General features: G+C 54.1%; 1 protein-coding gene across 9 annotated transcripts in view; it reads right to left on the reverse strand.

Moving 5' to 3' along the window:
• ZMIZ1 (zinc finger MIZ-type containing 1) overlaps positions 1 to 22,626 on the reverse strand; it is a 263,905-nt gene that overhangs the window by 90,226 nt on the left and 151,053 nt on the right. For all 9 annotated transcript variants that reach the window (XM_073019022.1, XM_007962831.3, XM_007962828.3 and 6 more), the window contains 3 exons: positions 18,785 to 18,893; positions 12,101 to 12,214; positions 4,491 to 4,596 (listed from right to left, as the gene is read on the reverse strand). In XM_073019022.1, coding sequence (XP_072875123.1) covers positions 4,491 to 4,596; positions 12,101 to 12,214; positions 18,785 to 18,844 — 280 coding nt within the window. In that variant the 5' untranslated portion in view covers positions 18,845 to 18,893. The remainder of the gene's footprint in view (positions 1 to 4,490; positions 4,597 to 12,100; positions 12,215 to 18,784; positions 18,894 to 22,626) is intronic.

Below are 22,626 nucleotides of genomic sequence, written 5' to 3' on the forward strand. Positions count from 1 at the left end.
TCACTGCATGATCTCATCCTGGCCCTCCTTGGCTGGCCTGGCCTCCTGACAAGGGAGACAGACAGGGGGATGCAGCGCCAGGGCGACTCACGCAGGCATGCACCTACGCACAGATAACATGCATGCAGACACAGATAAGCATGTACATATACACAGCCATGCACAAACACCATGCAGATACATACATGTACACAACCACGCACACACAGACACGCACACAGGTACACATACATCATAGACATACACACACCATGGACACAGCCATGTACATGTACACAGCCATACATAGCAGGCACAGATACACACACGTACACAGCTATGCAGACACACACGCAGGCAGGCACAGGTACACAGGCACACACCCACATACAAAGCCATATACTCTCCCCAACACAAACATACACAGCCACACACACACCATACACACAGACCTACAGAGGGAAAAAGTCTGAGACCCAGAGAAACCCAGGAAGGCAGAGAAAGCCATGGGAAGCCAGAGATGGACAGGGGCCGCTGCATAGAGACAGACCTACAGACACCGAGACCGAAGAGAGAACAGAGTGGGGAGCCCTGGGAGGGCAGAACTGCACAGGCATGTCAGACAGGTGTGCAAAGGCAGGAGGGCGGACAGGTGGTCCAGACTGGCTGAAGGGGCTTGAGGGCTGGAGCAAGTTCTGGAACTGCAGAGGCCTCCCTGGGAGTGGGCTGGGCAGGTGGGAGCGGCCAACCCCACACAGGCACACTGGGGCTGTGCCCAGGGGCAGGGTCACTGCAGGTCACGCACACGTACAGAGACAAGGGGAGACAGGCCAGTGGGAAACAGGCTTGCTGCCACAGAAAGGGCCTTAGAAAGGCTGGGAGTCACACTGGCTAAGAGACAGACACATGGAAGTGGAGGAGGAAGGCTGGAGGGTCATATTTACTTGGCCCCCAGTGTGTGTCAGGTATTAGCTGGGCCCCTTCCTCACTCCCATTATTAGGGGGTCCCACTGCATCCTCACAGGCAGCCCATGACCTGGGCAAATCAGCTGTCTTCACAGACGAGGCCACAGCTCAGACAGGTGGCCAAGAGGAGGCCCGGCGCCGGTGCCATATCTGGGACTTGGGGTCCCAGCTTGGCTCACCACAGCCTCCACCCCTCTTATGGCCCAGCCTGCCCCTAGCAGGCCCTTCATCCCTCAAATAAAATCAGCAGGTGGAGGCTCCCCCCTCAGACTGGCCCCCTTTCCTTTCCAGAAGATGGGGCAAGCAGGGGGTGACTGGGATCCCAAGAGCCCGTATGTCTGGAGGGGTGGCCTTGAAAGGTAGTTAGTCATGGCTATGGGCACTGACAAGGGTTTGACTCCTAATAAGGGAATTCAAGGATGGCCAAGCCACAGGCACTGCTGTGCCTCAGTGTTCTCAGCTGCAGAACAGGTACACTGAGAATTCATCTCCTGGGAGCCTGTGTAGTGTCAGAGGGTCACGTGAGTTCACAGACACAATGCATGGGAAAGGGCTTTCTAAATTATAAAGGCTGTGTTCAAGCGGGGGTGCAGATGGAGGAAAGAACAAATCCCTGTTTCAAGCGAAGAAGTGATGCTGGGAATGCCACTCAGAGGCCTTGCTAGAGACGCCTGAGCAGCATGAAGGGCTCTCTCCAACAGAAATGGAGGGCTGCCCAGGCCTGCTGTGATGGGGCAGGCAGAGCCCTGGGCCTGCAGCCAGGGGGCTAGGAGTTCAGGTTCCAGCCCATCACTTATGAGTTGGGTGACCTCAGGGAAGTCATAGGACCTCTCTAAGCTTCCATTTCTTCATCCATAAATGTAGATAGTATTCCGTGTCTCACAAAGCTGAGCACCGCCACAAAACATACGAGAACGCCCAGCACGTGTCAGCAGGGCAGGGGTTTCAGTGACCCTTTGTGAAGGGGCTGCACGGAGACCTGAGTCTCTCCTGCTCCTCTGGAGAGGCGCTGGGCTCCTGGGACAGCCCATTCTCCAGGTCTCCTTCTCCCTCTGTGGCATAGTTTTGCCTCTTAAATATCCCTCTGTCTCCATTCTACTCTTGTCTTCCTGATCCAGCCACCATCATCCTCACCCCGACCTCCCCAGTGATCTTTCAACTGGCCACCTACATCCAGGTGGGCTTCCAGCCCCCGTGCAATCTGTTCTTTTATAGCCAGAGCCGTCGTCACAAAATGAGCATTTAGCCATGTTCCCATCACTCTCAGGACAAAGACCGTGACCTCCAAGACAGGCTCTGAATGTTTCCGCTGCTGCTGATCTCTCCAGCCTCACCTTTGCCATGTACCCCCTGCCTCTGGGCTCCAGAATCACTGCCTTTCTCTTAGTTCTGACAAAAAGCTATGCATGCTCCCCTTCCACCTCAACACCTTTGCACAGGCCGTCCCCTTAACTGCAAAGATGCTCTTTCTTGTTTTCTTCACTTATCAACCTTTGGGTCTCGGGGGAGACTGCTACAACCCCAGAGTGGTCTGCCCTCAACAACATCCCCTTGCCATCCTTCACTTTTCCTTCAAGGCACTTATCACAGCTTGAGCTTACACACACACACACACCCCTCTAATTATTTGATCAATGTTTTCCTCTCCCTCTAGACTAGGGATCAGGAAGTATCGTTAATCACTTGGTTTTTTTGTTCTGGTTTCTTGGCTGTTGTTGTTTTGAGATAGGGTCTTACTCTATCACCCAGGCTGGAATGCAGTGGCTCGATCTTGACTCACTGCAACCTCCACCTCCCAGGCTCAAGTGATCCTCCCATCCCAGCCTCCCAAGCAGCCTGGGACCACAGGCGTGCACCACCACAGCCAGCTAATTTTTGTATTTTTTTGTAGAGATGGGGTTTCACCATGTTACCCAGGCTGGTCTCGAACTCCTGAACTCAAGTGATCCACCTGCCTGAGCCTCCCAAAGTGCTGGGATTACCTCACACAGCACTTGTTTTCATAAATAAAGTTTTTGTGGAACCAGCCAACTCCATTCCTCTACGTACTATCTATGGCAGCTTTCACAGAGCCCCCACAGCCTAAGATATATACTGTCTGGCCCTTGATGGAAAAAGCTTGCTGGCCCCTGCTCTGCACTGTGAGTTTCTCGAGGCAGGACCTTTTCTGTTTGGTTGCCCTTGTAAATTCAGCCCTTGCCGGGTGCCTGCACAGTAAGGGCACTCAAGAGGTATGTGTCTTTGATAAGTCATTTCTACCTTGTCAACACTGTATTGACTTAAGTCATTATGAAAACAGCACACTCCATCAGGAATAGATGTCCCTTGTGAGATTCCAAGACCATTTTCTGGCAAGCAATTCAATACGATAGCAATATCCCAATGTAGGCGGGCCAAGGGTTTCAGAGTAGCTATTGGCTAATGAGGCCACCACACACTTACGTGTGCAGCGCCATCCACGTGAGATTATAAGTTGAGCATATTTATGGAAACACATTGTGAGATGTCCTTACAACGTTTTCATGAAGGCTGTGTCTATATACACTCCAAAGAACTGACTGATGAATTCAGTGAAAACGTCCGTTTTATTGTTATACAAAGGAAATAACTGTTTCTTTTTTGCTTTTTCAACTGCTTGTCCTGACTCCATAAGGAATGTTAACAATATCCAGACATGGTGCTAGGCACTTTATGTATTTCTAGCACTTACAATGACCCCTGAAGTCAGGGGTCTCCTTATCATTCCTGCCTTCCCTGAGAGATCAGCTGAGGCTCAGAGACCACACACTTAGCAAGTGACAGGTCTGTCCGGCTTAAAGCTAGCAGGGCGCCTGAGGCCTAAGCAAGGTTATGAGGATGGTGGGAAATGTAAAATAAAACTGTATCTTTAAAAAGTGCTCAAAGCCCTCCCAGACAGAATGCTGCTTGGCACTCTTCATGGCCCCTGCTTAATACAGGGTCTGCAGGTGATGACAAAGTTGCAATACGGAACCCTGAGTGTAGTGATTCATTTTGTTTTCAATTTTGTTACATTTTAAACAATTTTTGGGGAATGAATGAAGGTAGTGGAGTATAAAGGTTAAGAATGCTGACTCTGAAGTACAGGCCTGGGCTTAAATCCCTGCTGTGCTGCCTTCCAGCTGTGTGGCCTTGGGAAATGTCCTCAGTGTCAGTGAGTCTCAGTTTCCTCATCTGTAAAATGGGGAGATCACAGTGCTTATGCCAAGGGGTCACTGTGGTGATGGAGTGAACTGATGCTGGTCCTGCCTGTAGCACAGTGCCTGCTGCTGGGGTTTGGTGTGCCTTGGGACCCTCTCTGGCCCTGCGGTACCCTCTGAGACAAGTATACTCCCTGGGAGAGGCACAGGGACAGCCCCATCTGTGGGTCCCAGAGCCTGTTGGATGAGTACCTCTTCCTCAGGGGCTCGCACTACACCTAGACAAATGGAGGCACCAGCCGGCAGGGGCAGCAGACAGGCCTGGTTTAGAGTCAGTTCCCCTCCCTACCTCCCGATGACATCGCGGAGTCCCCCACGGACACCTACCGGCAGACTTCGGGGTGAACTTGTCTCGGTTTGCAGCACATACGGCCAGTAGTCTGTAGCCAAGGTCCAGGTCGAAGCCTTGCTGGGCTGCCACCCGACTGACCACCTGACAGCAAGAGGGGAGGAGGGCAGGTGAGTCACGGAGCCCAGAGCCAGTGGATATGCCCGTTTTGCAGGTGAAGTGGGTGAGGTAGGCAGGCTAAGGCAGGCCCCCGCCATCAGGTGGAGCCAGGAGTCTACCGTGCCTTCTTCAGTCGCTCAGCAAATACTGATTAACACCTCTTCCGTGCCAGGCCCTGGGATCCTGGCCCCGTCCTCAGGGGTTTCCCAGGCTGACAATGGTCCCGACAGCAAACCCATAGGCCCTGCTGCTTCCAAGGGCTCAGATTCGACCACATTCTAGAAGTCGGCTGGGGATCCTGTACCACCATCCTTAGGGTGGGCCCTAAGGGTCTCTGCTCCATCTGTGTGGCTCTTCCATCTCCTTTCCATGGGGCCTGTTATAAATGCAGACTCTTAGGCCCAGCCCTTCCCCTCCGAATCAGCATGCACCTCATCTAAAGCAGTGATTTAGGCCAGGTGTGGTGGCTCACACCTGTAATCCTAGCACTTTGGGAGGCTGAGGAAGGTGGATCACTTGAGGTCAAGAGTTCGAGACCAGCCCGGACAACATGGTGAAACCCCGTCTCTTCTAAAAATAAAAAAAATTAGCCGGGCATGGTGGCGGGCACCTGTAATCCCAGCAATTCTGGAGGCAGAGGCAGGAGAAGCGCTTGAACCTGGGATGGGGAAGTCGCAGTGGGCCTAGATCGTACCACTGCACTCCAGCCTGGGCAGAACAGCAAGACTCCTTCTCAAAAAAAAAAAAAAAAAAAAAAAGCAGTGATTTAGAACAAACTGCTTCCCACAGGGCTTCAGGTCAGAGCTGTTTAATGGACTAAGGCTTCCTGGATGGGGCAGGCATCCTAATGCTGCTCCATGCCAAGCACCCTGCGGCCCCCTCAACCTTAGCCAGAAACTGCAGGACTCCCATGTGCAGCCTGGGGTTTGTCTCTAGCCTCAAGCCCCAGCAAATGGGGGGCTTCCATAACAGCAGTGATGTGTTTGCAGCCTGAAGGTCCCACCCATCTCCTTATAAATCTCAGAAGCAGGGGCTGGCAGGGTGAGAGGCGGGAGACTGGCAGGGCCATTGGTCCCCTGGGGGGCAGTGTGGGACGGGGCGCTCCAGGGGACCCTAGGATGACTCTGCAAGCTCATGCCCCTCTGGCTTCACTCTGTCCCCACCCATTTCCAGGTGTCCCGCGACTCCCAGATCTGCTCCCTCACACCCGCCTTCCTCATTAACAGCAGCAAAATTAGCTTTCTCTATTAAGAAGGAAGGACCTTGGAAAATGGAGTCATTTAGAAAGCAGCTGGGGTGGCTATGGCTGAGTGGGGAGAGCACCCAGATGCAGTAGGCTGGTACTTATGAAAAAGGGGGGACTCAGCTGCCAAGCCTCCAGGAACCACCTGCTCCAGAGGCGCCTGGAGGGGCCTCAGACTGCCATGGGGTTTGGCCTGGCCCCCAGATCCAACAGAATCGTTCCCCATCGCCACTTTGTGTCTCAGGGATTTGTGAAAAGGGCTCTGGGGCTAAAAGGGGTGGGAACACCATTTATCTAGACCAATTTAAAATAACACTGGAGACTCAGAGAATGTCCCGTGCTGAATCAGGGAGGAGCCAACAGGTTCCCCTTCCCAGGATCACCAGTGACTCCTGGAATGGGACTGTGGCCCTCCCTGCACCCTCCTGTGCAGGGCTAATGTTTGAGCCAGGTTGGGAGGAAAAAGGATGTTGTCAGGTTAGGATGTTTGCTCAGCGTCTCTGCTGCAGACAGAAGCCCCCGGCACAGAAGTCTTCCACACTCCCTAGGCCTCTTTCCCACAGGCTTTGTTTGCCCCTCTACATGTCCCAGTCTCTGGGCCACCCCAGGGTGAGGACATCCTCACCATAAGTCTCACTGTCCACATACAAAACCAAGGTCCCTAACTCTTTATGGCCTGTTGAATATTTCAAGCCTGCAGGTAGACTCTCCTCCAGAGAGTGAGGAGGAAGGTTCTGGACTGAAGGTTGCCACTGCAGCTCATATGTGGACTCTGGTGCCTTTCCTCTTTGTAGAACCTTAGGTGGAAGCCTGTGTGCACAGAGCGGCCTGTTCCGACTGGTGCAGTCGTGAGGCTGCTGTCAAGGGGAAACACTGATGCTTACAGGTGCTGCAGTGAAAATGCTGGCTCCCACACACATAGGTGCTTTGTATGCAACAAAGTGCAAATTCTTCCAGCAGCTCCAGCAGGTACGTATTATTATTATTATCTCTGATTTACAGATGAGGAAACAGAGGTTGAACAAACCTCAAAGCTGGTCAGTGACACAGCCAGGATGTGATCCAGGCAGTCTAGCTGAAAACTCTGGGCCCTTTCCGTGCTAAGACTTCTTTCTCAGTCCACAAAGGGTTAACGCCATAACTTCCAACTGCACTGAGGACCCTCGGGCCCTGGGTTCAGGGAAGGAAGGCAAAAGTCCCCACGTTTGGCCAATACTGGCTAATCCTGTTGCTCTAGTTAAAAAGGAAAAAATACTAGCTAACGAGCTAGAGGGGCTTGGTGCTACATGGCGGCTGCAAGGGCCAACCGGGTGGGTGGAGGAGCAGGGACTTCTGCTTGTCACCAAGTCATTTGTGCCCCAGCATTCAGAAGGGTCACTGGCTCCAACAGCCTCCTTTCACTGATGAGGAAGTCAAGGCCACAGAGCACAGGTGTGGCAGAGTAAGCTGAACCGAATCCTGTGACCCTAGAGTGCCTCATGCATTGCTATCCCCTGGGTTCCTCTGGCCCAGCCTGAGGACCCCCAGAAAGTCCTGGGACGCAAGGTCTGACTGGCAGTAGTGGGAGCGTGGGCTCAGCTGTGCGGCTTGTTTTGAAGAGAGGTCCACTCTCACCCCAGTGGTCATGGTGCTCTCTGTGAAGGTCCTGTGGGGTGCAAGGACCCCTCCCCATAAAAGCCAGCGTGAGTGGCTGAGGCGCTGTGGTCCTCTGCGGGCTGCCCAGGCACTGCTGCTTGACCCACGGTGGCGGGGGGCGGGGGAGCACTCCTGAGGCTGCCCTGTCATCCTGGCTGCCAGACACCTAGATCCCTGGAGCCAGGGGACCTCACAGGTCAGGGAGCCCAGCCTCATGCCACAGACAGGGAAACTAAAGTCCAGACAAAAGATGGAGAACTTGGCTGGGTATGGTAGCTCACACCTGTAATCCCAGCACTTGGGGAGGCTGAGGCAGGACAGCTTACACCCAGGAGTTCAAGACCAGTCTGGGAAACATAGCAAGATCTCATATGTACACAATTTTTTTTTTTTTTTTTTTTTTTGAGACAGCGTCCCACTCTGTTGCCCAGGCTAGAGTGCAATAGCATGATTTCAGCTCAGTGCAACATCCGCCTCCTGAGTTCAAGGAATTTTCCTACCTCAGCCACCCAAGAAGATGGGATTACAGGTGCGCGCCACCACGTCCAGCTAATTTTCTTTCGTTCTTTCAGTAGAGACAGGGTTTCACCATTTTGGCCAGGCTGGTCTTGAAGTCCTGACCTCAGGTGTGCTTGGGCTTATAGGCGTGAGCCATCGTGCCCAGCCCCATTTGTACAAAAATTTATTTAGTCTGGTGTGATGGTGCAGGCCTGTGGTACCTAGCTACTTAGGAGGCTGAGGTGCGAGGATCATTTGAACCCAGGAGTTTGAGACCATCCTGGGCAACATAGCAAGGCCCCACCTCTAAGAAAAAAATTTTAAAAATTGACCTGGCATGGTGGCAGGCGCCTCTAGTCCCAGTTACCCAGGAGGCTGAGGCAGGAGGATCACTTAAGCCCAGGAGGTTGAGGCTACAGTGAGCAATGATCGTGCCACCGCATTCCAGCCTGGATGACAGGGCAAGACCCTGTCTCTAAAATTTAAAAAAATTTAAAAAAAAAAAAAAAAAGGATGGTCACTTTCTCAAGGTCACATGGTAAATTACATTAGTCCCACAAAACAACTGAGTTGTCTTGAAAAGCGTCCAGGCTGCTGGCCGCAAAGGAGGACAGGCTGTCTGGGGAATGCTGGAGAAGGGGTCTCCATTCCTGGCAGAGGGGCGGGACGTGAAAGGTCTTTCTGACTCTGACCTCCTCTGAAGCTGCGGGGCGTCCTCGTTGGGGAGATGAGGGAGTGGACTGCTGATGTGACACCTGTTTCCCTCCCGGACCTGCTCTCCCACTGTCTCCTCTGTCTTGTGCCGTTCCCTAAGGTCACGGGAGGGAGGGAGAGGGCACCCAGAGGGGCTGCTCTGCCTGACTACTGGAGGAGGAAGGGCCTACTTCTGACGAGGAAGTGGTGGCCCGGGGCTTGTGCCCGCCCCTGGGGGTCCTGTGCTTCCGCATCCTAAAGTCTCGAGGTGTGAAGCAGAGGGGAGGGCAGGGCCAGGTCTGGGGTCACTTTAACTGTGCCTGAGCTGCTTAGAAGCGAGTATGACAGAAATGTGTCCATTTGCTGCTCAGGGCTAAGTGGTTTTTAATTTATATCTTCAAAGTAAGCTGGATCCAGAGGAATTTGGAGTTTGCTTCCAGAGGTCACCCAGGGGATTGCAGCAACCTGGAGGTCTCAGGTTGACACCTGGATGGGGAGGGTGTGTGTGCATGTGTGTGGGAAGGGGACAGCTGTCTTGCCCCACCTAGGTCCCTTGGGATCTACCTCCCGCATCCTGTTCATCTCCATGGGGCAGGGCTGGGGCTGAGGGTGCCCGGGAAATGGGGGTACTGGCAACAGGCCCCAGAGGTTCCCAGAGAGTCTGTGGGACCAGCCTGGGACTGGGGTAAGCTGCTCCCGCTCCCAGTGGCCTTGTTTGTAAAATGGGAGTAGTGAGTGACTCCTTGCCCACCTCAAAGGGTCTTTATAAGGATCCAAAGAGACAGTGCCTAGGGAAAATACCCTGAGCACTGAAGTGTCATTTATAACAATCCCCACTACCCCCCACCAAGCCCCTTCAAAGCTGCTGGCTCTACTGACCTCTAAGGGACAGCCAGACTCAGGTCTCTGCAGCTGTGGCCAGGCTGCAGGAGTGCGGGCCATTCCACCAGGTGCATGCCTTACACTGGGGGCAGGGAGCAGAGGCCCAGGAGAGTGGGCACTGTCTACACAGCCTCCCCTGCCATGGCTTCCTCTCTGTCCAGCCAGATCCCATGGGGCCCTCCCTCCTCCAGGAAGCCCTCCATGATCCCTCCATCCTGCCCTCCAAAGATGCTCCCTTCAGAGCTCCTGCCCCCATGCAAGTCATAGCCCATCACTCTCCTGCTGACAACCCTTCAAGGGCTCCCCACTGCCCTTCCAATAACGCCCAGACTCTTCTCACTTGGCCTGTGGGCCCTGCGTTAGCTGCTTTCTGCCTCCTTCCTCTGCTTCATCTCACACCCTTCTCCCTTCCCTGGGCTCCAGCCACCTGAACCTTCTTTCTGTTCATGAACAGAGCAAGCCTCAGGGCCTTTGCATCAGCAGTTCCCTCTGCCTGGAGCACCCTGCTCTCTCATCCTCCCAAGGAGGTCACCTCCTCAGGAGACATTTCCTGCCCTGTGCCCTTGCCCTCTTTCCCGGAGCTCTGGCATGTGTCCCTGTTTGCTCCTTTGCAGGTTCAATGTCAGGCTCCCCCTGGCAGGCCAGCCCCTTGACAATGGTCCCTCTGGGGCCCAGCACAGAGCCTGGCCCCCAACAAGAGCCCAGTGAATGTTCGTGAACGAGCGCATGGACAAGAGGGCCAAGGCAGAGCCAGTTCCTGGTCCATCCAGGCTGGTGAGGGCCACTCTCTGATTCAGTCTCCAGTCCCTACATCCTAGATAGGGTCAGGCTCGGGGCAGTGTGCTGGAGACTGTGGCAGCCTGGCTGGCCACACATCATGCAAGGTCCCCACCTCCATCCTCCGCTGGGGTGGAAGTGAGGGGGCCTCTGGCAACATCTGTCCCTGCCCACAGGGCTTAGCCTGGAACCAGATCCCCACAAAGAAGATTAGAGGGCTGTGGGGAGGGAGAGGGGAGCCCATGGGCTGAAGGATGAGGAAGACTGGGCAGTGCAGGTGGCTGCTCGATTTGGCCCGTGGCCTGAGGGAGCCAGATGGTGCTGACTTCTGACAAGCAGAGGAGTCCCAGGAGGGTCCTGGCTGCGTCCCTGTCTGACATCCCTAATGGCCAAGGGCATCCCCTCTGGAGACAGGCAGGGCCTCGGCCGGAATCCCAAGCCCACCTTTAAGGCTGTGCACCCTTGGGAAGTCAGTTACAAGTCTCAGCTTCCTCCTCTGTAAAATGGGGAGTGTTGCAGGCCAGGCTCACTGAGGGGATTTGGTGGGATGGCATATTCTGTGGGCCGGCTCCCCACCGGACACAGAACAGATGCTTTGTCACGATAGCCGTGTGGCCGCTATTTCTTCCTCTCCAGGCCAAGGCCATGTGGGACTTTTGTCTCCTCCCAGCTTTTCAGGAAGCCTGGTGCCCGTGGGCCATGCCCACTGTTCCCGCCTGGCCAGACATCCTCCATGTCCCTCCTCTCCCAGCCTCAGGCTAGGCGGGCTCCCCTGCCATCTGTTTACCCACATTCCTTTCAAAGCGGACTCAGGGCCTTCTAAGCAGCTGCCCTCCCTGGTCATCACACTTATGGACACAGGCCACATGGCTGGGGACATTCCCAAGCTTTGAGTGACTTTTATGGGGCCCTGTTAGATGGCAAGCTCCTTAGCCTGGCCGATCATACCACAAACTCTGGACCTGGACCAGTTTGCAGCCTCGACCCTTCCAGTTCTCTGACCTCTTGCAGATGCTGTTCCAGGTGCCTGAGCACTCCTGCTCCCCTCTGTTGCTTGGCAGACCCCGGCATACGAAGGGTGGCTCCTTTCCTTTCCTCCGTTTTCCACGCCCCGTCCCGCCACCCAGCCAGTTCAGGATTCCCTTCTCTGTGCTGCCTTCACTGTGGACATGATTTTCTCAGTCACTTCTTTATACATCTGCCTCCTCCACTACAGAGGAAACCAGGCTCAGTGAAGCCTTATTCATCTTCAGTTTCCCCAGACTTAGCAGAGGGATCATACATGATCAATGAGAGATCAATGCTTATTTGGCTAGATGGATGGATGTAAGAGGGGCTCAATCAATGCTTACCTGAATGGATGGATGACGACAAAAGAAGCTCCACACATGTTTGCTAAGTGAATGAATGAATGAACGACTGGATAAAAAATGGCTGAAAACCCTTTGAGAGTCTCTCTACTGTGCTTATGATGAAACAGTGACCCACAAAGTGAGCCCTGAGTCTTTCTCATCAAGTGTGGGAACCCACACAATCCCTAGGGACTGTGCCTCCTCATCAATTCCAGGTCCCCTAGGGAGTGTGCACGTGGGGGACACACCCAATAGGGCCATCCCCCTAGCACCAGTGTCTTCCCAGTGACCCAACTCTCACTGGTGTCACCTCCCAATGTCTGACAACCTCTCTGACACCTGGACGGGCACACTAGCCCTCAGCTGACGTTCCTGGGCAGGAATGCGGGTGCACAGGGTGCAGACTCACCGTCAAACAGCCCATCAGGCTCTGCTCGAAGGGCCGCTGGAAGGCCCGTGGGTCTCCACACCAGTCCAGCAGCTCCGTGGCAGCATTGTGGAAGTTGGCAGGATTCTGTAAGTGCTGTGGGAAAGGAAAATGAGGTAGCTGAGGCTCCAGGAATGAGGGTAGCATGGGCAGCGTGTGGGCGTCTGGAGTGGGAAGACCCCAGCCTCACTTGGGAGGAGGTTCACGGAAAGGGGTAAAGGGGTAGTTGGGATCAGTGAGCTTTCTCATGCTCGATTTCACCCCCTGCGCTCGGCATGCCTGCCCCACCCCCACCCCTACCCCCACCTTCACCCCCAGTGGATTAGTAGCCCCATTGCAAAGACAGGAAAACTAAGGTCTAGAGAAGGCTGATGACTAATAGCAGAATGCTTTCTGGATGCTGGTGGAGGTGGCGGAAGGTGATCCCTGCAGGGTTCTGGGGGTTCTCCCTCCCTGTTCCAGGACAGGCTGGCCCTGGAGATTCCTTCCTGACCACCCCCCACCGCCCAGGCCCCACCACCAAATGGGCTCCCACCAGCTCAGGCTTTGGAGCCTGCTCTGTCGTAGCCACATAAGGTGAGGGCTTGGGGGAGGCCACAGCCAGCTGGGAGGGTAGAGGAAGCACATGTGCCTGGACTGTCCTCACACTAGGGGCTGCTGTGTGTCTTTCTGGGCCCTGCCTGGATCTGCTCAGAGGCTGCTGGCATGGATGGGGAAGTCAGCCTGAGCTCAGATCCCTGCCAGGCAGAGAGTCTGAGTCGATGGAGACTGAATTCTGGTGCCAGGGGGCCGGGCCTCCCGGTTCTGCTTCAGGCCCAGGCTGCAGGGCTGCTGGGGTGGGTGAGGTGCAGAGCAAAGAGGGTGGTTCCCCTTCACTCTTATCCATCTCCCCAGGCCCTCTGAGCTGGGTACTGAGTCCAGGAGACAAAAGATGTGGCTAGGGGAAGGAGCAGATTAGGGGCAAAGGTGAGATTCTGGGATGGGGCTCTGGCCCAATTTGGCTGTGACTGACTGTCCTCCTGAAGGACCCCTGGAAGGTGTCCACAGCGCAGGAGTGTTAACCACTGCAGAGACGATGGCACCTCCTGAGGTCCCATTGCCTTGGTGCTGGGAGAGACAGCAGAACAGGAGCCACCCAGGGCAGTCCCTCCATTTGACCTGCAGCATGAGCCTGCCCCAGAGCCAGGGCGGGAAGGGGCTTAGGAGTCGCAGGGCCCAGAATTGGCAGGGAAGCTATGGGAGTCCACACTCTGCCTTCACCCCCTTCCAACCACTGACCAAGGATGGTTCCCCTCAGCTCTCTGAGCCTCAATAGCCCTGTCTATAAAATGGGGATATGACAGAACATGACTTGGTGGTGGGAAGTTTTATTTCTTTCACTTAAGGTTCCATGACTGTTGCTACAATGTGGTTCATGCAAGGCAAGATATTTAAAAATGGGTGGAGGAAAGTGAAAGGAAGAATGCCCTCCTTCCATGGAGGTAAAGGGAGAGAAAACGATGTAGGAGAGAAAGAGGGCGGGCAAGCAGCAACAAAGCCCTCCGTCACAGGGCTGCAGTGAGGCTTAAACAAGATGAGGCTTATATGGCCCCTGGCAAAGTGCCTGAAGCATGGGGTGTTCCCACGTGGGGCTGCCCTTGCCCCTGACTCTGTCTCCCAAAGGCTCCCCTGGAAGCACAGCTGCACGTGGCCGCTCTCAGCCCTGGCTCCTTCTGCAAAGGCGGTGCTCCCTGCATTTGAATTGTGTGAGATGGGAGGAATTTCAAGATACAGAAACAAGCCCTCTGTGAGGGCAGCGGTGGGTCCTCACCTCTGCCTCCTGTGCCCTTTCTCTAAAGCATGCCCCTCAGAGGCCACAGGTGGTATCTGGGCTGCATGTGGAAAGCCATGCAAATCAGCAGATTCCTGCCCACCAGCCACCCCTGCATGCTGCCTCAGAGCTGCTTGCCCCCAGCTGGTCACAGCACCCCACTTTGGGGCTCTGGGTGCAGGGGTGGCCTCTGAGGTCAGTCTCAGAAGCCCAGTCTGGTTCTGGCACCTGAGTGCCCAGCCTTCAGTATCTCACCAGCCTTCAGAGCTTACCCCAGACAGCTCATGTGGCCTGTAGGCTGTGGGTACATCTCACTGCTGAAGAAAACATCAGAAAACACCTTTGCTGGTGTTTTTTTGTTTTTTTTTTTTTTTTTTTTTTTTTTTTTTTTTTGACAGGGTCTCATTCTGTCACCCAGGCTGGAGTATAGCAGTGCAATCATAGCTCACTGCAGCTTTAGTCTCCTGGGCTCAAGGGATCCTCCCACTTCAGCTTGCCAAGTAGCTTGGATTACCGGTGTGCACCACCATGCCTGGCTACTTTTTGTTGTTGTTGATTTTTAATAGAGATGAGGTCTTGCTATGTTGCCCAGGCTGGTCTTACACTCCTGAGCTCAAGTAGTCCTCCCACCACAGTCTCCCAAAGTGCTGGGAATACACTGCTGGCTACTGTGCAGCTCTTTGGCCTTGGCCAAGCCCCCTCCCCTCTCTGTGCCATTGTCGCCTATTTCAACCATGAGGTGACTGAAGTGCACAGAGAGACAAAGTGATTTAGTGAAACAAGCAGGACAGACATGGTCCAAACCCCGTCTGAGTCGCTGAGCCATGCAGCCCAGGAGACGGTGCTGCACATCAGACCCCACATCTGTGAAACGGGGCAGTGACGGCATTCAGGGCTGCTGCAAAGTTGAGAAATGACAGGGAACTCATGACAGAGCAGGAGCCCAGGGGAAGACTGCTACTGCTATTGATGCCAGGGACCCTCCACGGTTCCCTGTTTCTCTTGTGAGCCTCTTGAGGGGAGAAACAGCCTCCTTCCTGTTCACCTCTGGAACCCCAAAGGCTGGCACAAGGCTGGGCCCCATGGGAAATGATTGGGGAGCAGTTAACTGTCCAAAGGATGGTGAGCCTGCTGTGTAGGCCAGCAAGGTGGCTACTGCAGAATGAGCCCCAGTGGGAGGTGGAGGGAGGGGCCAGGGCAGGGCAGGGGTGAGCTTGGCCAGCCATTGATGGGCTGGGGATGGGAGCACACGTTTGAATCATAGGCAGAGGCCTCCCTAACTGTCGCTGTTACCAGACACTAGTACTCTGTCCCCCATCAGAAAGCCTGCCCATCTCTATAATTCCTCATAAGAGTTGGGCTATATCCAAAGGCATTGAATCTGCTGGGGCAGGAACAGGGCACAACAATGCCTTGAAATGATGAATTCATCTTATCAATCCATCTGTCCACCAGTCCATCTGTGAATCAAATGATTCATCCAGTCATCAATCTATGCATGTATCCATCCATCCATCCATCCATCCATCCATCCATCCATCCTAAATGAATCAATTCATCCATCTGTCTGCTTGCCAACCCACCCATTCATCCATTCACCACTTTATCCACCACTCATCCATCCCTTCATTCATCTACCTATCTACCCATTCATCCAGAAGTCAATTTATCCAGCCACCCACCTATCTGTTTATTCATCCATTTATCCATTCATCATCTATACATGTCCACCCACCCACCCATCTAATTATCTGCCCATATGTCCATCCATCCATCCATTCCCTTACGTATCTATTAATCAGCCCACCCCTCTCCTCAGCCCACCCAAAATAGTTGGGCCCCACTCTGAGCTGGATGCTATGCTAGATTCTGTGATTTTGAGATGAATATGGCATGTCCTCTGCCCCCAAGGAGCTCAACCTGGTGGGAGACCTGATGTATTCCTACAGGGCCCATAGCTCCAGAGAGACAGAACAGGGTAGGTGAGATAGCTGGGTGCACAGGAAGTGTTCTAGCTCAGGGATGGGGTACAGATGCTCGGAAGGGCCCCTGGGGTTCCGGGCAGCTGCTGAACAGGAATGAGCTGATGTGCAGGGCTCTCCACGTGGAGCTTGGATGTGCCAGTCATCTCTGAGAAGGGCATGTTGCAGAGAGGAAGCACTGGTTCTCCCAGTACCAAGAGGCGGAGAAGGGACAAAGGCAGCTGAGATAGAGGCTGTGAAGAGACCTGGTCAGCAGGGTGCAGAGGGCGGGGGTTGGTGAATGTCAGCAAACGCTACAACCAAGGTGAGGGCAGGAAGGGATGGCTGTGTGGAGAGGTGAGGGAACCACAGCCCCTACCGGCCCGAAGTCTGCACAGCCGACACATCCATCATCTCAGCTTGTGCAGACATGCTTGCCTTTCTCTTCTGATTAGGTTACAGGATGCCTGAGAATCAACAACCCCCAGCCAGCCGAGGCTGCCTTCTAGGGCAGCTGTGGAGCAGACAGAAGTCAGCACTGAGCTGTGTCTGACCGGGGGTGTGGGAGGAGGGGCATGGAGCATGCAGGGAGCTCTGGATGGCCCAGGGGGCATCTGGGCAGGTTGCTCACACTCACAAACGCACCACTGCCTGGCTGAAAGGCAGAGCCCTCTATGTGTGTGCATGCATGTGTGTGCCAGGGCAGGTGAGGGAGGGTGGTGTGGGCTCTGGCATGTGCTGGTTGAGTGTGCATTAATTATAATGCCCATTTTATAGATGAAGGGAGGTGAAGCAGCAACTTAAGGCTGCATAGTTTGTAAGCGACGCAATGGTGACTGAGCTGTGTGCCATGCTGTGAGGGGCTTCTGGTGGGCTCTGCCCAAGCTAGACCCAGGGAGGGCCAAGGAAGTCAGGTGCACCCTGACCCCTAGTGATACGGAGCTGGGTGCCTAGAGGAAAGAGGGTGAGAGCAGGTCTCGGCAGGAGTGATGTGCCTGCCATGTGGAGGGTCTCACGCACAGGAGGCATGAGTGTCCCATTGTGGGGGCAGGGCCACTGCCAGTGAGCAAAGGGTGGGAGAAACGGGGTGAAAGGCAGAGCTAGGAGAGAGCCCTGCAGAACCCTAAGTGGGAGGAGGGAGGGTGGGGCAGGAGGGAGTCTCAGCGTCTGGTTTCTATTCTGCCATGGTGAGCAGAGGCGCTTAACGGGCTTTTGGGAGAGCCATTGGGGTTGGGTTCAATCCATAACAAGTCTTCTTCAATTTCCTCTCCACAGACCCCGCACGGACTTCAAGATTGCTCTGCTCGATGCTAATAAGAGGACACACACCCCTCGTTCTCGTGGAATAGCCTCAGTTCTACTGGGCAGGCACCTTGGGGAGGCTCCGTCTGGGCCCTGGCCCTCAGGCAGGGAAGGCTGGGTGGGGAGGGGCCTGTGAGCTCCACCTGGCTGGAACCCAGGGGCCAGCAGCCCATGCTGGTTGCCTGAGCTTCTTGCTAAGCTGGCCTAGGCCAGGGGCCCGAGCCCCAGCACTCCCTTCCCTGTCACATATTGAGGACAATGGCCACCACTGCCATTAGCTGATCACCCACCACACACTAGGGCTGGGCTACGTGTCTCACCCATAACATCCTCACATCATCCTACGAGGTGGGCCCCATTTGACACATGGGGAAACTGAGGCTCAGAGAAATGGAGGACTAGCTTGAGATCCCATTGTGGGTCCATAGAATAATGAGGACTTGGGTCCAAGGCATCTGACACCAAAGCCCGTGCCCCTCTCGCTGTATCTGATCCTTCCTGGAGTGAATAATGTTCCTCGGTCTGCACAGGGAAGCTACCAGCCTGGGCTGTGGGAGCTGGGCCCAGCGGTTGGGCGCATCACTCCTGGCCACCGCTTGGGGGCGCCCCTGTGAAAGATTCCCCACCTCCCCGCAGTCAAATAGAGGAACTCCTGGGCAGCCTGCCTCTTGGGCTTGGTGTGAGCTTCGGCAGGCGGGGGACCATGGCACTCTCTGGAATGAGGTCTTCCCAGCACCAGAGGGGCTGAGTGGCCTCAGGCTACCCACTTCTCCTCTCTGTACTTGTTTCGTTTCCTGTAAAATGATACGATTTCCTAGGACCTCTTCTCTTGTGGCTTTTTTTTTTTTTTTTTTAAATAGAGATGGGGTCTCACTATGTTGCCCAGGCTGGTTTCAAATTCTTGGCTTCAAGTGATCCTCCTCCCTTAGCCTCCCAAAGTGCTGAGATTACAGGTATGAACCACTGGGCCCAGCCTATAATGGGTTCCTCTTTTTAAATAAATTAGTAAATATTTTAAAATTTTCTCAGCTTTAATTTCTTTTCTTTTCTTTCTTTTCTCTTCCTTCCCCCCCCCGCCGAGACAGGGTCTTGCTATGTTACCCAGGCTGGGCTCAAACTCCTGGGCTCATGCAATCTTCCTACCTTGGCCTCTCCAAGTCCTGGGATTACAGGCGTGAGCTGCCACATGCCTGTGACTTTTTTTTTTTTTAAAGAACAACTGGAGCAAAGAGGTAGGGAGCTTAGTTCTGGGGAGGGAGGTGGTGGGAGGGAGATGGAAGTGCCAGGTGCATCACTGCAGCCTTGCACATAAACAGAGCCCAGAGAGGCCACAACACTGGCCCAATGTCACACAGCTGGGAAGGGTGTGCAAAGGGACAGGGGAGCATTGGCATTGAAACCCAGGCAGGTGATTCCAGCATTAGGCTGGTCAGTGCCAGCATGCCAATAACGGCCTCGATAGGTAGGTGGTCAGGAGGCCCTGCCATCCGCTCCAGCCAGCACCTGCCGGATGCCCTGTTGCTATAGCATAGGCCTGCTGCTCTGTCCGCCCCATCTGTCCCGCCCTCAGAGTGTGCCTTGCCCCACACCCACCTGCTTGATGCACTGCAGTCGGTCATTGGTCTGCTGGATGTGCCTGTCCATAGAATTCATTCTGGCCGTTTCGCTGGGTTCTACCCGAGAGCCATGAACGTTGTCCAGCCTGCGAAGAGAAGGGAGAGGGTGTTATTGGATCACGCCAGGCCTGCCAACCTTGCACCAGCCTCCCAACTGCCCTCTGGCCACAACACTGGTAGGTTCCAGAGCCCTTTGCTGGGCCCTGTGGGGCTGCACCTGGGGTACCTCACTGGGCTGAGGGCAGGAAAATGTTCCAGGTGCTTTCCATGTGTGGCACATGTGAGCACTGGGCAGGCACGCCCACATTTCTTTTCTTTTCTTTTTTTTTGAGATGGAGTTTCGCTCTTGTCACCTAGGCTGGAGTGCAGTGGTGTGATCTCGGCTCATTGCAACCTCTGCCTCCCAGGCTCAAGCGATTATCCTGCCTCAGTCTCCGGAGTAGCTGGGATTACAGGTGTCCACCACACACCTGGCTAATTTTTGTATTTTTAGTAGAGATGGAGTTTCACCATGTTGGCCAGGCTGGTCTCAAACTCCTGACCTCAGGTGATCCGCCCACCTCAGCCTCCCAAAGTGCTGGGATTACAGGTGTGAGCCACCACTCCCAGCCAGGTGCACACATTTCTGTACGTGCATGTGTGTTTTGGGTGGTGGGAGAGGTGGCAATTCCCCTTGGATTCCTGGTTCAGGGCTTGGCCCGTGTGTGTGTGTGTGTACGTGTGTGTGTGTGTTCATACATGTGCAGGGGGACCTTCCCATATGATGACCTTCAGTGCACGTGTCCTCTGAGTGGAGATCTCAGGTGGCACCTGCCCTCCCCCAGTCCCTCAGGCTTTAGAGTTCTCCATAATTTACAAACCGTTCACAACTGTTTTTTTCACTTTGCCCTCTTGGAAAAGGAGGATAAGAATGACCACCACAGCCATTTTCTAGATAAAGAAACTGAGGCTGAGAGACAGAAAGAGAAAAGCCAGGGTGGCACAGCAAGTGGTGTCTGAGCCCACACCAGAAACCAGGGTTCCTGACTGCCAGCCCGCGGTTTCCATTGTGCAAGGCTGACAGTGCGGGTGCACGGATGGCTTGGCACTAGGCTCACCCTTCCTGAAGTGTGGGAGAAGGGAGCGTCAGAGCCATTAGCATGAATGGGACTTCCTTCTGGATGACAGAGCTAAGTGGAGGAAGCTCCCTCGGCTTGAAATAGCCCCAGGAGTCCCCAGGCCGCTCCAGGGAGGCCACACAGCAATGGCAGAGATCTAGGTAGAGAGAGGAAGGACTGTAAGGCCCTAGTCCACCCACTGCTCAGGGATTCAGGTTCTTGGGCCAAGGCAGGAGTCTGCCCGCTGCCAGCTCGGTTTGCCCTCCTGCCCCCAGTGGATAGTTCAGGCTGCAGACATTTCGGTCAGACCCAGGGTGCTGGACAGGAGACCTGGAGCCCTAAGCCTTCTCTGCTACTCTGCCACACTCCCCACTAAAGACCCCTCATCTCTGGCCATGTCACCCTGGACTTTTCATGTGCTGGACACTTGCATTCTCTCCTTTCCTCTTCACACCCACTCTGTAAGGCTAGGATCATCTCCATTTTACAGGTGAGGAAACTGAGGTCCCCAGATGTGCCAAATCCTCGCAGCTGGTGGAAGTGTAGGTGTGTCTGCCTGCCTGTCTGCTTTCTACACACGCTCGTTGAGGGAACTAACACCTCTGCCCGGCCCCAGCCTTTGGAAGAAAGTCCTGTTCCTCCTCCAATTGCTTTAAAGGATGTATAGCTCTTGCTGCAATTCTTATTGCTCCATGTGTGTCTGAAAAGGTAATTCATTTGCATGGTTCAAAAATCAGAAAGTCCACAAAGGTATCCAGTCCTGGGTCCAGACCCTGTCCCCAGGCCCCTGGTGCCTTTTCTAGGAGAACCAGTGCCATCAGTCCCCCTTCTGGAGAGTCTCATCTAGAAGCAAATATCTACACGCACTTTTTCTTGCCACATTTTTAAAAACAGAAAATAACATTACACATTATTTGGACGTCGCTTTTTTCTTCCTCTTGATACATCTGAAAGTTTATTCCACATCAAGACACAAAGAGCGTCTTCCTTTTCTTCCTTTTCTTTCTTTTTTTTTGAGACAGTTTTGCTTTGTTGCCCAGGCTAGAGTGCAGTGGCACAATCTTGGCTCACTGCAACCTCCGCCTCCCGGGTTCAAGCGAGTCTCCTGTTTCAGCCTCCCAAGTAGCTGGGACCACAGGCGCTGCCACTATGCCTGGCTAATTTTCTTTTCTTTTTTTTTTTTTTTTTGGAGACGGAGTCTTGCACTTTCACCAGGCTGGAGTACAGTGGCGCGATCTCGGCTCACTGTAAGCTCCGCCTCCCAGGTTCATGCCATTCTCCTGCCTCAGCCTTCTGAGTAGTTGCGACTACAGGCGCCCGCCACCACGCCCGGCTAATTTTTTGTACTTTTAGTAGGGACGGGGTTTCACCGTGTTAACCAGGATGGTCTCGATCTCCTGACCTGGTGATCTGCCCACCTCGGCCTCCCAAAGTACTAGGATTCATGTGCCACCGCACCCGGCCACACTTGGCTAATTTTTTGTATTTTTAGTAGAAATGGGGTTTCACTGTGTTAGCCAGGATGGTCTCGATCTCCTTACCTCATGATTCGCCTGCCTTGGCCTCCCAAAGTGCTGGGATTACAGGTGTGAGCCACTGCGCCTGGCCACCTTTTCATTTTTTAATGGCTGCACAGTATTCCTAGGTATGATGAAGCATCATCCAACTAACATCGGTCCATTGACCCCCTGCCAGGTGCTGTTCTAAGGCTTGAGCCCCCAGACAAGGCCCCTCTGCTCAGGGGGCTCACACTCCAGCCTGAAATGAGGGACCCTGAACCTGTTTCCAAATTTTTCTTTTTCTTTCTTTTTCTTTCATTTTGAGACTGAGTCTCCCTCTGTCTCCCAGACTGGAGTGCAATGGCATGATCTTGGCTCACTGCAGCCTCCGCCTCCCGGGTTCAAGCGATTCTCCTGTCTCAGCTTCCCGAGTAGCTGGGATTACAGGCGCCTGCCACCACGCCCGGCTAATTTTTATATTTTTAATAGAGATGGGGTTTCACCATATGGGCCAGGCTGGTCTCAAACTCCTGACCTCAGGCAATCCGCCCACCTCGGCCTCCCGAAGTGCTGGGATTACAGGCGTGAGCCACCGTGCCTGGCTCCAAATTTTTATCATTGCAGTGCTGCAGGAATAACCGTTCATACCGGCACATCACATGTGTGTGAATTAGTCTAGAGAACATACACTCAGAAGTGGACATCCTGGGTCATCTGGGACTCTGTACTTTTGATAAGTGCTTTCTGGAGCTCTCCAGCAAGAAGGGGAAAGTGGGGGTTGTGCCCATACTTATTTCTTCCACCGTCACCCTGCCAACCATCCCTCCATTCATCCCACCCGCCGCCCAATTTCTCCACCCATCATTTATCCATCGAAATACCTGCCTGGGGAAGGAGGAGGAGGGTGATGGAGCACCCAAAAAGAAAATTTAAAAAATAACAATAATAAAAACAAATGCCCGCCTGTTCACCTGTCTACTCATCCATTCAAACATCTTTAGTCTCCACTTGCTCATTCGTACATGCTTACGCTGTCCCAAGAAATGCTCTTTGTTTTGTTTTGTTTTGTTTTGTTTTGTTTTGAGATGAGTCTGTCGCCCAGGCTGGAGTGCAGTGGTGCGATCTCGGCTCATTGTAAGCTCCACCTCCCGGGTTCACGCCGTTCTCCTGCCTCAGCCTCCAGAGTAGCTGTGACTACAGGCGCCTGCCACCACGTCCAGCTA

This window comes from Chlorocebus sabaeus, chromosome 9, assembly GCF_047675955.1.
Source record: "Chlorocebus sabaeus isolate Y175 chromosome 9, mChlSab1.0.hap1, whole genome shotgun sequence".
In the NCBI taxonomy this organism is placed as follows: Eukaryota; Metazoa; Chordata; class Mammalia; order Primates; family Cercopithecidae; genus Chlorocebus; species Chlorocebus sabaeus.